The 12,223-nt window shown below is 43.6% G+C and overlaps 1 protein-coding gene across 1 annotated transcript in view; it reads left to right on the forward strand.

The window, feature by feature from the left end:
- The window catches only part of FER1L6 (fer-1 like family member 6), a 138,208-nt gene that overhangs the window by 39,534 nt on the left and 86,451 nt on the right, over positions 1–12,223 (forward strand). Inside the window, exons 4-10 of the mRNA XM_033126834.1 lie at positions 382–436; positions 530–661; positions 3,704–3,766; positions 7,208–7,286; positions 8,898–9,054; positions 9,644–9,830; positions 10,839–11,031. Coding sequence (XP_032982725.1) covers positions 382–436; positions 530–661; positions 3,704–3,766; positions 7,208–7,286; positions 8,898–9,054; positions 9,644–9,830; positions 10,839–11,031 — 866 coding nt within the window. The remainder of the gene's footprint in view (positions 1–381; positions 437–529; positions 662–3,703; positions 3,767–7,207; positions 7,287–8,897; positions 9,055–9,643; positions 9,831–10,838; positions 11,032–12,223) is intronic.

Below are 12,223 nucleotides of genomic sequence, written 5' to 3' on the forward strand. Positions count from 1 at the left end.
CCACTGACTTGCTGAAGAATCTCAGTTTCTCATTCTATAAAACCTAAATAACACTGGTCATCACACTCACAAGAAGAGTACAAATTTATCCTCGTCAGGCCCTGGGTCAAACCTTTACATGCATTATATTATTGAATTGTAGCAATCACCTCATGTGGGAAGTGCTGTTATTAGCTCCGTTTTTAGGATGGGGAAACTGAGTCGTAGAGAGCTTAAGTCCCTGGTCCATTTATACTTACCTCCCCCAGAGATATAAAGAGACTATACAATAGGATAGAAATAAAAGCACTTAGAAATACCTGGGAAAATATTACCATGGCTTCTGGATCTAATGTACGTTCTTACTTGAGGAAATAAATGCATTAAACTTTCTTTTCATAGATCGAAACTGTTGACGAAGATCCATGACGGGGAGGTCAGATCCCAAAATTATCAAGTAAGTGATGGACTCTTCCTACCCAGCCTCCCCCACTGCTTGTGTGGAGGAACGGCCAGGACCAGAATGTGTCTGCCCCGCTTTGTGTTTTAGATTGCCATAACCATCACCGAGGCCCGCCAGCTGGTGGGGGAGAACATCGATCCGATGGTGATCATTGAAGTCGGGGATGAGAAGAGGCAAAGCACAGTGAAGGAGGGAACCAACAGCCCATTTTACAATGAAGTAAGTCATGGAAGTCACCGCCATTCTCTCCACCAACTGTCTCTTCACTGCCGCTCTGTTGTATTCTTCAGCCGAATAGAACACTGGTGCCCTTCACTCATCTTAAAAGAGTGCTTCCCATCACTCATCTCTCTGAGCCTCCTTACAAACAGCCCTATACATGTTAACAAAAAGATAGTGGAAAGGAGAGGTAAGGAAGTCCTCCTAATTTTAAATACATTCCTGTGTTTTTAGTAAGACCCGTTTTCTTGTTTCTTATAAGCTCATCTTCAGCCATGATAAGCTCTGGGTTGATAGTCAAAAAATGTGTTGCATCTTGGTTAGTGAGAAGATATACATTCTTCCTCATGGTAGAAATATTGCGAATGGAATTAATTAATACTTTTGGAACAGGCATGCTGCGTTGGGAAGTGAAAAAAATCGCGCTTTTTAAAGCAGCGTAAAAATTGTAAAGGAAAACATTCAAGAGAGACACGAAGCTTCTAAATATTAAACACACCAAATTCTCTTTTTAAAATAAAAAGATTACACAGTAAAACAATGGTAAAAGATGCAAAGAGTATAAAATGATACGTGGTGAAAAATATGTGCCCCACTGATCTTTGATCCCTAATCTCTTAGTTCCCCTCCCTAGGGGCAGCCATTCTCACCAACTGTTTTTAAATCCTTCCAGAGATATTCCAGGCACGTACAAGACTACAAATAAACATTGCAACCAAATGGTAGCATCTATACACACTGTCCTGGACCTTGCTCTTTTCACAAACCAATGTGTCTAGGAGATTAGTCTATATCAGGACACACAGTTCAATCTCATTTTCGCTCGTTGCTGTAGCATTTCCCATTGCAGCGACACACTGTAATTTACTAAACCAATCAATTTCTCATTGATGGATATTAAAATTATTTCCAGTCTTTGGCTGCTTCTTAAATAATATTTATGTGACATAACTAGAGCAAAGAGTATATGCATTTAAAAATTTGATATCACCCAACTGCCCTCCAAAGACGTAACAATTTATACTCTAACGGTATACAAGAGTGCTTGTTCTCTCTTACATACTTCCACCAGGAGTTATCAAAAAAATGCAGTAAACTCTTAATTATTTTCCTAATGAGAGTGGTAATTGAAAAGGAAGGCAGGGAGAGCATGGATAATGAAACCAGTAGAAAATACCCAAATCCCATTTCAGCCGTTAACTCCTTTCTTCTTTATCACTCTTGCCTTTGAGCCTTTTACCATGAGTTAAAGTGGCAGTTGTTTCCTTCCTGTTCCGCTCCCCACCTCCATAACACCTTTTGGCATGGATGTGATATGAAATAATGTGCATGAAAATGCTTTAATGCAAAGCTCTACAAATTTAGTATAATTAGTATTTGCTTTATGCATAACAATCCTGGAACTAAATGACATTAAATTCTACCCAGCTGTAATCAGTAACACAAATTGAAGTAAAAACCTTTGTTACAATTGAATTAAAAACCTTTGTTACAGCTTTTGACTTTAATTTTCAAGTCCAAAGTTCATCAAATATTGCAGGAGCTAGTTAGTAGGGACTTGGGAATATTTCCCAGCTAGAAAAATGTGTGTGCGCTCAGAGGTCTAGGGAACCTGTGTCAGGCAATTGAGTCTGAAATATGAAACGCAGCAGAAGGCAATAAACATTAAAACTAATTTATTGGTCCAGAGGAACCCATGGCATCTCATATATCAGAGAGTGAACATTTTCATGTAAGTGAATTTCACACATAAAAGAAATTCTGTGCACCAAACTCTTAAAAAGTTTGAACATATATGTGAAAAACTTCCTGAAATGTTACACGTTTTCCTGTTTTCTTAAACAGAATACGCTGGATATCCTCTAATGTTTCATTGCTACCTAAGGACTGCCATTCTGAAGGTCTTAATATATGCTGACGTCTTTCAGTTGCCACATTTTGGTTTTTCTGTTTTGCCCATTAAAAAACAGGCTCACAGCAGTCACTTCACCTTTTGCTACTGCTGCCATGTGCAGCTCCATCCTGCAGCCCAAAAACAAAATAAATGATGCACAAAACAACTTCCTAGTTCCATCTCCCCCAATCCCGAAAAGTCCCCAAAACACACAACCCACAGCAAAACACCACTCCAGTTTTCTGCATCATAGGATCATATGTACAAGCTCACATGTGGGAGGTACTTGATGAAGTTCACATGTTGAAACATCTAGTACCTGAGCCCCTTGAGCAATATCTTCAGGAGAACCCAGCTTTGGTCCCAGGCCCCGCAATAACTAGCTATGACTCTAGCCATGTCTCTTAAATTCTTTGGTCTTCAGTCTTCTTAGCTGTAGAATAGGAAGACCAGTCTAGATAAACTTCTTCAACTCTAAAATGCAATCACTTTCTTAAAGTCAGAAATCTCCCTTGTCCGTCATTCCTTTTCATTCTCTTACTGGTGCATGTCAGCAATTTCACAGGGGTGTTTGAAACTGAAAACTCCTGAGAAAATCCAGTTTACATCAGCTCACTACAAATTAAAACCACACGGAGATACTATTTTCACCCATCATTGTATATAGGCAAAATAAAATAAAATAAATAAAATAAAATAAAATAAAATAAAATAAAATAAAATAAAATAAAATAAAATAAAATAAAATAAAATAAAAAAGATTTGACGGTATCAAGGATGGGCAAGGGTGTGGAGAAATGACTATTTTTCATACGCTGTCATTCCTCCATCCTGTGCATATGGAAAATGCTTAGCTCGCTTGGAAAGAAATCTCATGTTATCTACTAAAAATTTACATGCACAGAAACCATGACCCAACAATTCCACTTCTCATGTCTATTTTGGAGGAAAACTCACATGGGTCCTGTGCAGAGATGCTGTTGGTAACGTTCTTTTTTATTTTTTGTATTTGAAAAACACAAAAAACTTAAAACGACTTTAATGACCTTCAATAAGGGATGGCCAGTCGATTGATGACATAAATATTCTTGCCCTTGAGGACCATGCCACAATCAGTTCACAGTCAGAATGAACTTTATGTTTTACAGCACTTTGTCTTCGACTTCACTGGGCCCCAAGTTCATCTATTTGACAAGATCATCAAATTATCAGTAAGTATATCATCGCTGGTGGGAGTGGGGGCAGGTAGGAGAGATTCTAGGCATGGGGAATTTTCTAGGACAGCTCAGCCGGCTTAGGGCAGGATAGGATTCAGGAGTGTGAGTGTGAGCTGGTGAGTCTGAAACCAACAAGCTAGGGCTTGAAATAACCAAGGTAGAGGAGTTTGGGAATGAAAACTTTCTCAAGAAAATCTTTGCTTGTTGGAAGCAAGTTGTAATCTTCTATCAAGCCATCATGAATTGAATTGTGTAGCTTGCTAATGTGGGAATGTGAAAAATATGCTTCAAATGACGTCTTAATGGATTGGCATTTTTGAGCTGGTTTCTTTCTATGAAACAAAATGTGAGTATTTCCCTCTTGGAGTGATAGCCACACTAACGATAATTAATCACACCTTTTCCCCTCCTTATTAGTAATAAACAGAGAAATTAACAACAACAAAAAAGAATCAGGAAGGTACCAAATATATCAGGAATGCTGAATCGGAGAATGTGATTTGGAGCACAAGTCGTTGCCATTTGGCTTCTTCATAGTGAGTTGCCTTTGAGTGGAGACATCCAGAACTGCCAGTGGTAGTGGTGGGGTGTTGGTTCTGCTTTATAGACCCTTCCTTAGCCCTGTTGTGGGGTGAATTCCTACCGCCACAGATCAAGTCTGAAGAGTCGAGACAGAGAGCTTCCTGGTCTAGCCAGGTGACTTATCCAGGTGGGCCCGCCACATGGTACACAGGAATGGGAAGGGGAAGGACCACATGGAAGCGGTAAGAGTCCACATGAGAAGACAAATGGGGTTGTTACCACCTTCACAAGGAAAGGACAGAGGCCAGTGGATGACAGACTGCATCGATCTCAGCAGTTTGAGAGACCACTGCTTCTCCCATGGAGAGGGTCACAAGGGGGTGCATGCCTGGAAGCGGCGGGGTGGGGTGGGGGGTGGAAGGATAAGTGCTGTCTCCCAATAGTTCCCAAAGGACTTTATGTGCCAACATAAGAGGTGGGGAGAATGAGGAAATGTTTTCTTAACAGTGACACAAATTCCAATGAGAGCTGTGAAGATGATGAAACTTGATTTGGAGACTTCCTTGCCGGTCTTTGCCGTCCACTCATCTCTAGTTTAATATTTTGTTCATATACATAGTAATACATATAACATTATATAGACGTCCTGCATGAGGCTTAGGCAATAATGAAAGTAGGATATTGACTTTCCAAGGGGCACTTGAAGAATGTGACTCTTGAAGAATGAAAAGTCATCACAAGCCAAACATCCTTCATGTTTGAATTTCAGGCATGGTGACAAGTGGCGCAGAAGATATTTCAGTACCTGGAGGATTGCCCAGGACTTTGTTATATTGCATAGCTCAGGAAACGACCTGTTTGTGAGATCGGTGTTATAGCAGGTTCCTACAGGATTGTCTAGATTGCAGATAACAGTTAATGGCTAGACTTTTATACTGTATCGCAGACAGGGTTCATGATTCTCTGTGGGCAAGTGGATTTTTAGACAGAGGATCAAAGCTGGTATTACCTATTTCCGTTCCTCTAACTTGGAAGAAGAGAATACTTTGTTCTCCCCAAATGACCCTTAGGAACAGAGGCCAAAGAGTTTTAAAGGGGAAATTCCCCTTGAGAGGGAAGTGTTGAATGCGAGTTTCCTGCCAGTCCCTGAACTACAAGTCAGCACGCCCAGAATAAGTTCAACATGGTAGAAGAAGGGGGAGAGTGCTGTAAGCAGCTGCTATAGGGACAGCCCGGCTGTGGCAGACTCTGGTGGTGCCAAAGACCATCTCCCCTTGACAATGGCCCCAGGCACGCAGGGTCCCCAACCCTCTGTGTGTGAGATGCCCCAGAGTTCTGGTGTTCTAATGGTTGATCATGCCCGGGTTTCCTGGCATGCACACTGGCTGGATGATTTGAGAGGCCTCTTGTGTTATTTAAAGATCCGTTCGGGGCTCTGGCCTCCCGCTGTGCCCACAGGGACCCAGTGCCTTTGACCTAAGAAGAGTGGAGTCAAGCTTGTGTTCTTGCTTGGACCTTGGGGAAGCCACATTAGCAGCTGTGAGCTTTGTGTGCATGGACTTAAGTAACTCTTCTCTTCAAGCCAAGCTGTCCTTGCTTCCCCCCAGTTCTCTAACACCCTTGCAAGGGTTGGGCAAGGGAGAAAGAGTGGAAAGGGAGATGGGAAGGGCTGTCGTGTCTTCTTTCTTGAAGTCAATTGAATTTATTATTTCTTATTGCCTCTACCAAAAGGAGCTGTTAAGAAGCTACAAAATTCTCCCATTCATCCACCATCCAATCAGATCTTCATTCGTTAAGTCACTCAATGTTCATTGAATACTTATTATGAACAAGGAATGTGGTGGGTAGAAGAGAGTAGGAAGCTATCCTTGATTCAAGGGACTCATAAGATATTATAATTAGAAGAAAATTTAGAGGTGATCTAGTTTAACTTTCAGTTGGTGCAAGAATCTTTCTCCTCCACCTCCCTGACATAGGGTTCTTGGGCATTACTTGATTATACCCAGTGATGGGGAAGTCACCACTTCTAGGAAAGCCTATTCCATTGCTGGGAAGCTCTGTTATAAAAATTGTCCTATGGTGAACTGAAATCGCTCTTCCTGTGTAACTTGGGAACCACACGGAGAACCTACCCCCTCTTTTAGGTGGCAATGTCTCCAAAATTTGAAGAGTCTTAAGTTACCATTACCCTTCCCCCACACCTCCAGTTTTTTCTTTTCTGGGTTAAAGGTTAAAGTTTAAGCTCCTTCTGATTCTTCAGCAGTTTCTCACACAATGTTGTTTCTGGACCCAGGCCCAGTTCTGCCACCTTCCTTTAAAACTTCCTTATTGTGAAAGCATCAGCATTAAAATGTGCTGCTGTAACCAACCAGGCATTCTGCGGGCTTCTGACTAGACAAAATATTGAGGATGACTATCTCCCCTGTTCTGACTATTGTATGTGTTCAAAACTTCTCAAGGCAGTATGTGACGAGTTCTCTGAGAACATGTTGTGGGGGTTTAAGGGAGACAGGGAACACTTTAAGCTGTGGGGCATCAGGGAGGGCTGCTTGGAGGAAGTGATATTTGCTCTAAGCACTGAAGGATGGGTGTTAGAGGGTGGGCTGCACAGAAGTTCATTTTGATTTAAAAAAAAACAAAAAAACCAAAACAAAAAAAACCCTTTCAGACAGGCTGTTAGGCGTCCTTCAATAGACAATGAGCTGAAAACCTGCTGTGAAGAAGAGGTTCTTCTGGATGTCCTTTACAGCTTGCTTTGGGGTTTGGTGAACAAATGTCACTGTGCTCCAGATGAGAAGGCCAGACATGGGTCAAGGCCTAGAATCCTCTTTGAGGTGTCAGGATCTTACTTCACAGATATAAGATCAAATAGAAATTTCGTGCTGCTGGACTCACTCTTCCATCTCTCCTCAGGTCTTTCACCACAAGCTCATAGGAAGCATACTGATTGGCTCCTTCAGAGTGGACCTGGGCACAGTGTACAACCAACCTGGTAAGAAAGCATCTCCTCCCAATATCTCTCTTACTCTTCTCCAGTTTACCCCACCTGAAGATCAACTCATTTATTCATTCATCCATTTAACCATTCATTCAATAGCACTGAGCACCAATTATAGAAAGTTGAGCAAGACATGGCTCTTTTCCTCAAAGTGTACAATCTAATGGTAATATTATCTTATATGTCCATACTTCTGAGCAAGTTTTTTATTATTATTATTCGCACAAATTCTGTCTAATTTAATGCTGAGACACAAGCAGGAAAGTCAGGAGAGTATAGAAGTTAAGAATATGGAAACTGGGGGCCGGCCTGGTGGCTCAGGTGGTTGGAGCGCTGTGCTCCTAATGCTGAAGTCTCGGGTTCAATTCCCACGTGGGCCAGTGAGTTGCGCCCTCTACAGCTAAGACTGTGAACAATGGCTCTCCCTGGAGCTGGGCTGCTGTGGGCTACTGTGTGCTGCCGTGAGCAGCCCTGTGTCACCAGCAGCCTCAGCTGCGGGGCGGGGGGGAGCACAAGGCTCATAACACCAGCATGTGCCAGGGAGCTGTGTCCTACACAATTAGACTGAGAAACAACGGCTTGAACCGGAGTGGGGAGCGGGGGAGGCAGAAGAAGAGGGGAGGGAAAGAATATGGACTCTGAATCCAGATTACCTGGGTTCAAATTCCACTCTGCTCTTTCCTCATTGCATAACCTTTGGCAAATCAGCTGACTTCTCCATGCCTCAGTTTCCATGTTTAAAAATGGGGATAAATTACTACCCCCTTCATAGGGTCGTGGGAGGATTAAGTTAATAAATATACATAAGGTGCTTAGCATGGAACCCAGCACAGAATAATGGCTGCAGCATGCCATATACGGGTTTGCTATAATAAGAATTATTATCTCTGATTTATAAGAAAATGAAACTTAGAGTAGCTAGGTAATTTTCCGAGGTCAAGCGCTAATAAGTAACAGAGCCAACAACAAAGATCTTCTCATGAAAGACCCCTCCTCTTAAGCTGTGATTGCAGCTCACGTGACTGGTGGGGGACAGTCAGTGAGCGCGAGTGAGTGCAGTGGGCGGGGTTTAGTGCATGAGGGGTAATGGAAGTTCTCGGTGCTGGGAGGGCTCACGACCCATCCGGAAGAAGGAGCATCTGCTTCGCTCCTTGACCACTTGCTGTCAGGTAGAAATGTGTGCTCTGTATTGCCAGATTTAACGATTTTTTTTTTAGAAAAGATAAGGCAATAGTCTAGATGTTGTAAGAGATTTTGAAGTTTGGACTTACAGTGGAGGCCAAACAAAAAGATCCATGGAGCGGTATTCACAGCCTGTGAAACAATGTGTGACTCTAAACTCCATTGATGTCCTACTATGCCGCCAAAGCTAGAATCCCGTTGAGGCAATTCCACGAGGGTGAGGGCTTCCCACACCTGTGGCTGGCTGGAGACAAAGATGGAGAAGAGGGTGGGAAGCAAAGAATAGGAGAGGAGGGAGGAAAGGGAGGTAGCTACCCCCTTAGTAGAGTGTCGGAGGCGTTGGGTGTGCGAGAGAATTGGGTGGAACTGCTGGGTCCATCTGTGCAGGATGTGTGAGCTCTCATATCAGGATGTTTTTTACAGGTCATCAATTCTGTGACAAGTGGGCCCTGCTCACAGACCCTGGAGACATCAGGATTGGCACGAAGGGGTACCTGAAGTGTGACATCAGCGTGACTGGGAAAGGCGATGTCTTAAAGACCAACCCCAAAATCTCTGATGCTGAGGAACAAATAGAAAAGTGAGACAGGTCCATGCAGGGCCATGCAATGGAAAATGACATGTCCCAATTTCCATGTCTCTTTCCCTCCTTCCCTTTCCTTATGGGTCCATGAGAACAAACGGCCAAGTTCATTGCTTGTCCACCTGGGATTCTGCATCAAGATGTGTCTTATTAAAGGTGTGACTATCCTTTGAGAGGTCAGTTTCTAGAGTAAGAAAAAGCTGTCTTCCTATAATAACCCATAATAGACAAGCTATTGCTGAGGTCATCTGATTTATTTGAATTTAGTTGATTTTTCTTTGGATTATAATTTCAACGACTGATTTGTTAAATGGGAAGACTTAATGCACCTCTTTGAAGGTGCAGAGTGGGAGACAGTGTTTGTTCTCTAATTCCAGGACCTGAACGAGTTTGCAGTCACTCTTATTGTACCCTTAGCTGATATTTACACCAGGAAGAAAACTCATTTTAAGAAGGAATCCTAATCTTTTCAGATTTTTCTTATATATCAGGATCCTTCTTTCTGCTTCCAAATTGCTTCTAGCTTTTCTCTCTTCTTTCAAGTCAGGGCATTGTTTTTTATTTTTTGTTTTTGTCCCCCTCTAAGGAACCTTTTGATCCCTCAGGGGTTTCCATCAGAGAGACCCTGGGCCAGATTCTATGTGAGACTCTACAAAGCGGAAGGGTTGCCCAAAATGAACTCCAGTATCATGGCAAATGTCACCAAAGCATTTGTGGGTGACAGTAAGGACCTTGTGGATCCCTTCGTGGAGGTCTCCTTCGCTGGACAGATGGTGAGGAACCATTGTCACCAACAATGGCAGACCTGAGCCAGAACCCTGCTCTTTCCCCAACATATTTCTAGTTAAATGAAATTAAGTTAAAATCAAAATTAGGAAGTGCCTTGAGATAGAAAGCTTGACACAAAGAGGCACTGCGGCACCTGGCAGGGAAAAAGGGGAGGGTTAGCCACTCACTCACTACCCCCACCCTCCGGCCCCCGGCAATCACAGAGAGAAGTCACCGGGAATCACAGGCAGACAGGCCTCCTTCCTCATCTCTGGCTACTTTTCAGAGCTGTTTCCCTGTAAAATTACCATCCCCCTCCCAGGTAGTCCCTGTCCTGTGAAAGCCTACACATGGGTCTGTGAGACACATGTGTTCCTGCTCACGAGCCATTGGACGTACCAGGGCTTGGGCACATGATCGGAGCTTAACCCTGGGTGGCCGGACTTTGAAGTTTCAGCTGACACGTTCAGCTGACGTGTTGTCTCGACCCTTAAAATATAGGTATACCCTGTCCCATCCACCTGGCAGGGTGAACCCTGGAGTATTTTTGAGCTGGACCACGTTGGCGGTCAGATTAGGGCATCACCTCCATTTTACGACAAGGAAACTGAGGTCCAGAGTGGGGAAGTGATTTGCACGAGGTCTTACTTTTACAACACATGAACTCGGGCCCGAACTCTATCTGCTGCGTTCCTGGAGATGCAGGGAACAACGGTTCGTCGCACAGCTGTTAGTTTCACCCCAACCCCAGTATGGCGATGAGAACTTCCTGAGGCAGGACGATGACTTATTCACCTTTGTCCCCGATGCCTGGCGTGGTGTCTGGCGCAGAGTAGGCCATCAGTGATGCTCGCTGGGTGTCATTGATTCTCCCAAGTGGGAGGTGGAAGCAGGTTCATGATTTTTAGCAACGAACTTTGTATTTCCAGCTCGTTTGAAGAGTTTTCTTGGGTCCAGTCAAGGGCCCCTTTCATTTCTTTCCGTGACTCCCATCCTCCTGGCTTTGTTTTCAGGGGCGAACCACAGTGCAGAAGAACTGTGCCGATCCTGTGTGGCATGAGCAGGTGGTCTTCAAGGAAATGTTCCCTCCACTGTGTCGGAGGGTGAAAATCCAGGTGTGGGATGAAGGCAGCATGAATGATGTAGCACTTGCCACCCACTTCATCGACCTGAAGAAAATCTCCAATGAGCAGGATGGAGATAAAGGTGAAGCCTATGTCTGACTTGGAATAGGGTCTCCAAATGACTGATTTAGAGCCCTCATCTTTGAAAGGAGAGGCTTGGTGTGGGTGCTATGTCAGGTCCCTTCCATGCTCTGTGCATTCTGGGATTTGGATGGGTTCAGGGCAGTGGACGGAGCTAGGCTCTGGGAGCCAGGAGGCTTGGTCCTGGTCCCATGTCTATCATGAATGTCACTGTGTCTTTGAGACAGGCATTCCTTCTCGTTGAGGCTTAGGTTTCTTAATTGAAAAACGAAGCATTTAGATTCAACCAGAATTGGCAAACTATGGTCCACGGGCCACATCTGACCTGCCACATATTTGTGCGTGGCTCACAAGCAACAAATGGTGCTTATATGTTTAAATGATCCTCCAAAATTGTGCCCCCAACTCACGGATGGGAGCACGAGAGCATGAGTAACGCAGGGAGGTGCAGCTGACTGTGCTCGGAGAACCCAGGGGCGGGGGAGTGGAGAGTCTCAGCTGACCCACTGAGTCAGTCAAAGAGCTCCCCACCCAGGAGAAAGCCCCTGATTTGCAAAATCTAAATTAGTAGGTGACAGCTCTCTAAATATCCCAACAAATCCTCCCTCCTTTAAATCCCAAGGCAATTTTTCTCTGCACTACAAATTTGTACTAATTGATGTATATATTTGGGCATATATATGTGTGGATGTGTACACATACACATGCATATGTACTGAAAGTTTGGCATAAACAGAGATTGAAATGTGGGCTTTTTTGTGTCCTTAACCGAGTGACGCTATTGAAAGATCTTGGTAACTATCTGTCATTTAACCCTTCATACTATGGAAGTCTTTGCCACAGGATTGCTTTGTGCAGAAAGAGCACTCTGCCCACCCACAGGATTTCTCAACTAGATGGACTCGAGTTATACCCACCACTTTTCAGGAACCTCTTGATGGAGTTCAGGCAGATGTGTAACAGCATTTAGAAAGGAGACATCAGGGGCCATAATATCTTTCTATTCCTTGTGACACAATACTTCTGCTTCTTAAAATTTACTCAAAGGAAGGATAGAATCTAGTTCACAGGGCTGGTGGGGGCAGGGAGAGGAAACATTTAGGCATAAAATGTTGGTAACAGTAAAACATAGGGAAACAGCTACTTGTCAACAACGGGGGAACTGTTAAGCAAATTATGATAAATATATTTAT

The sequence above is a fragment of the Rhinolophus ferrumequinum genome, chromosome 14 (genome assembly GCF_004115265.2).
Source record: "Rhinolophus ferrumequinum isolate MPI-CBG mRhiFer1 chromosome 14, mRhiFer1_v1.p, whole genome shotgun sequence".
Lineage (NCBI taxonomy): Eukaryota > Metazoa > Chordata > Mammalia > Chiroptera > Rhinolophidae > Rhinolophus > Rhinolophus ferrumequinum.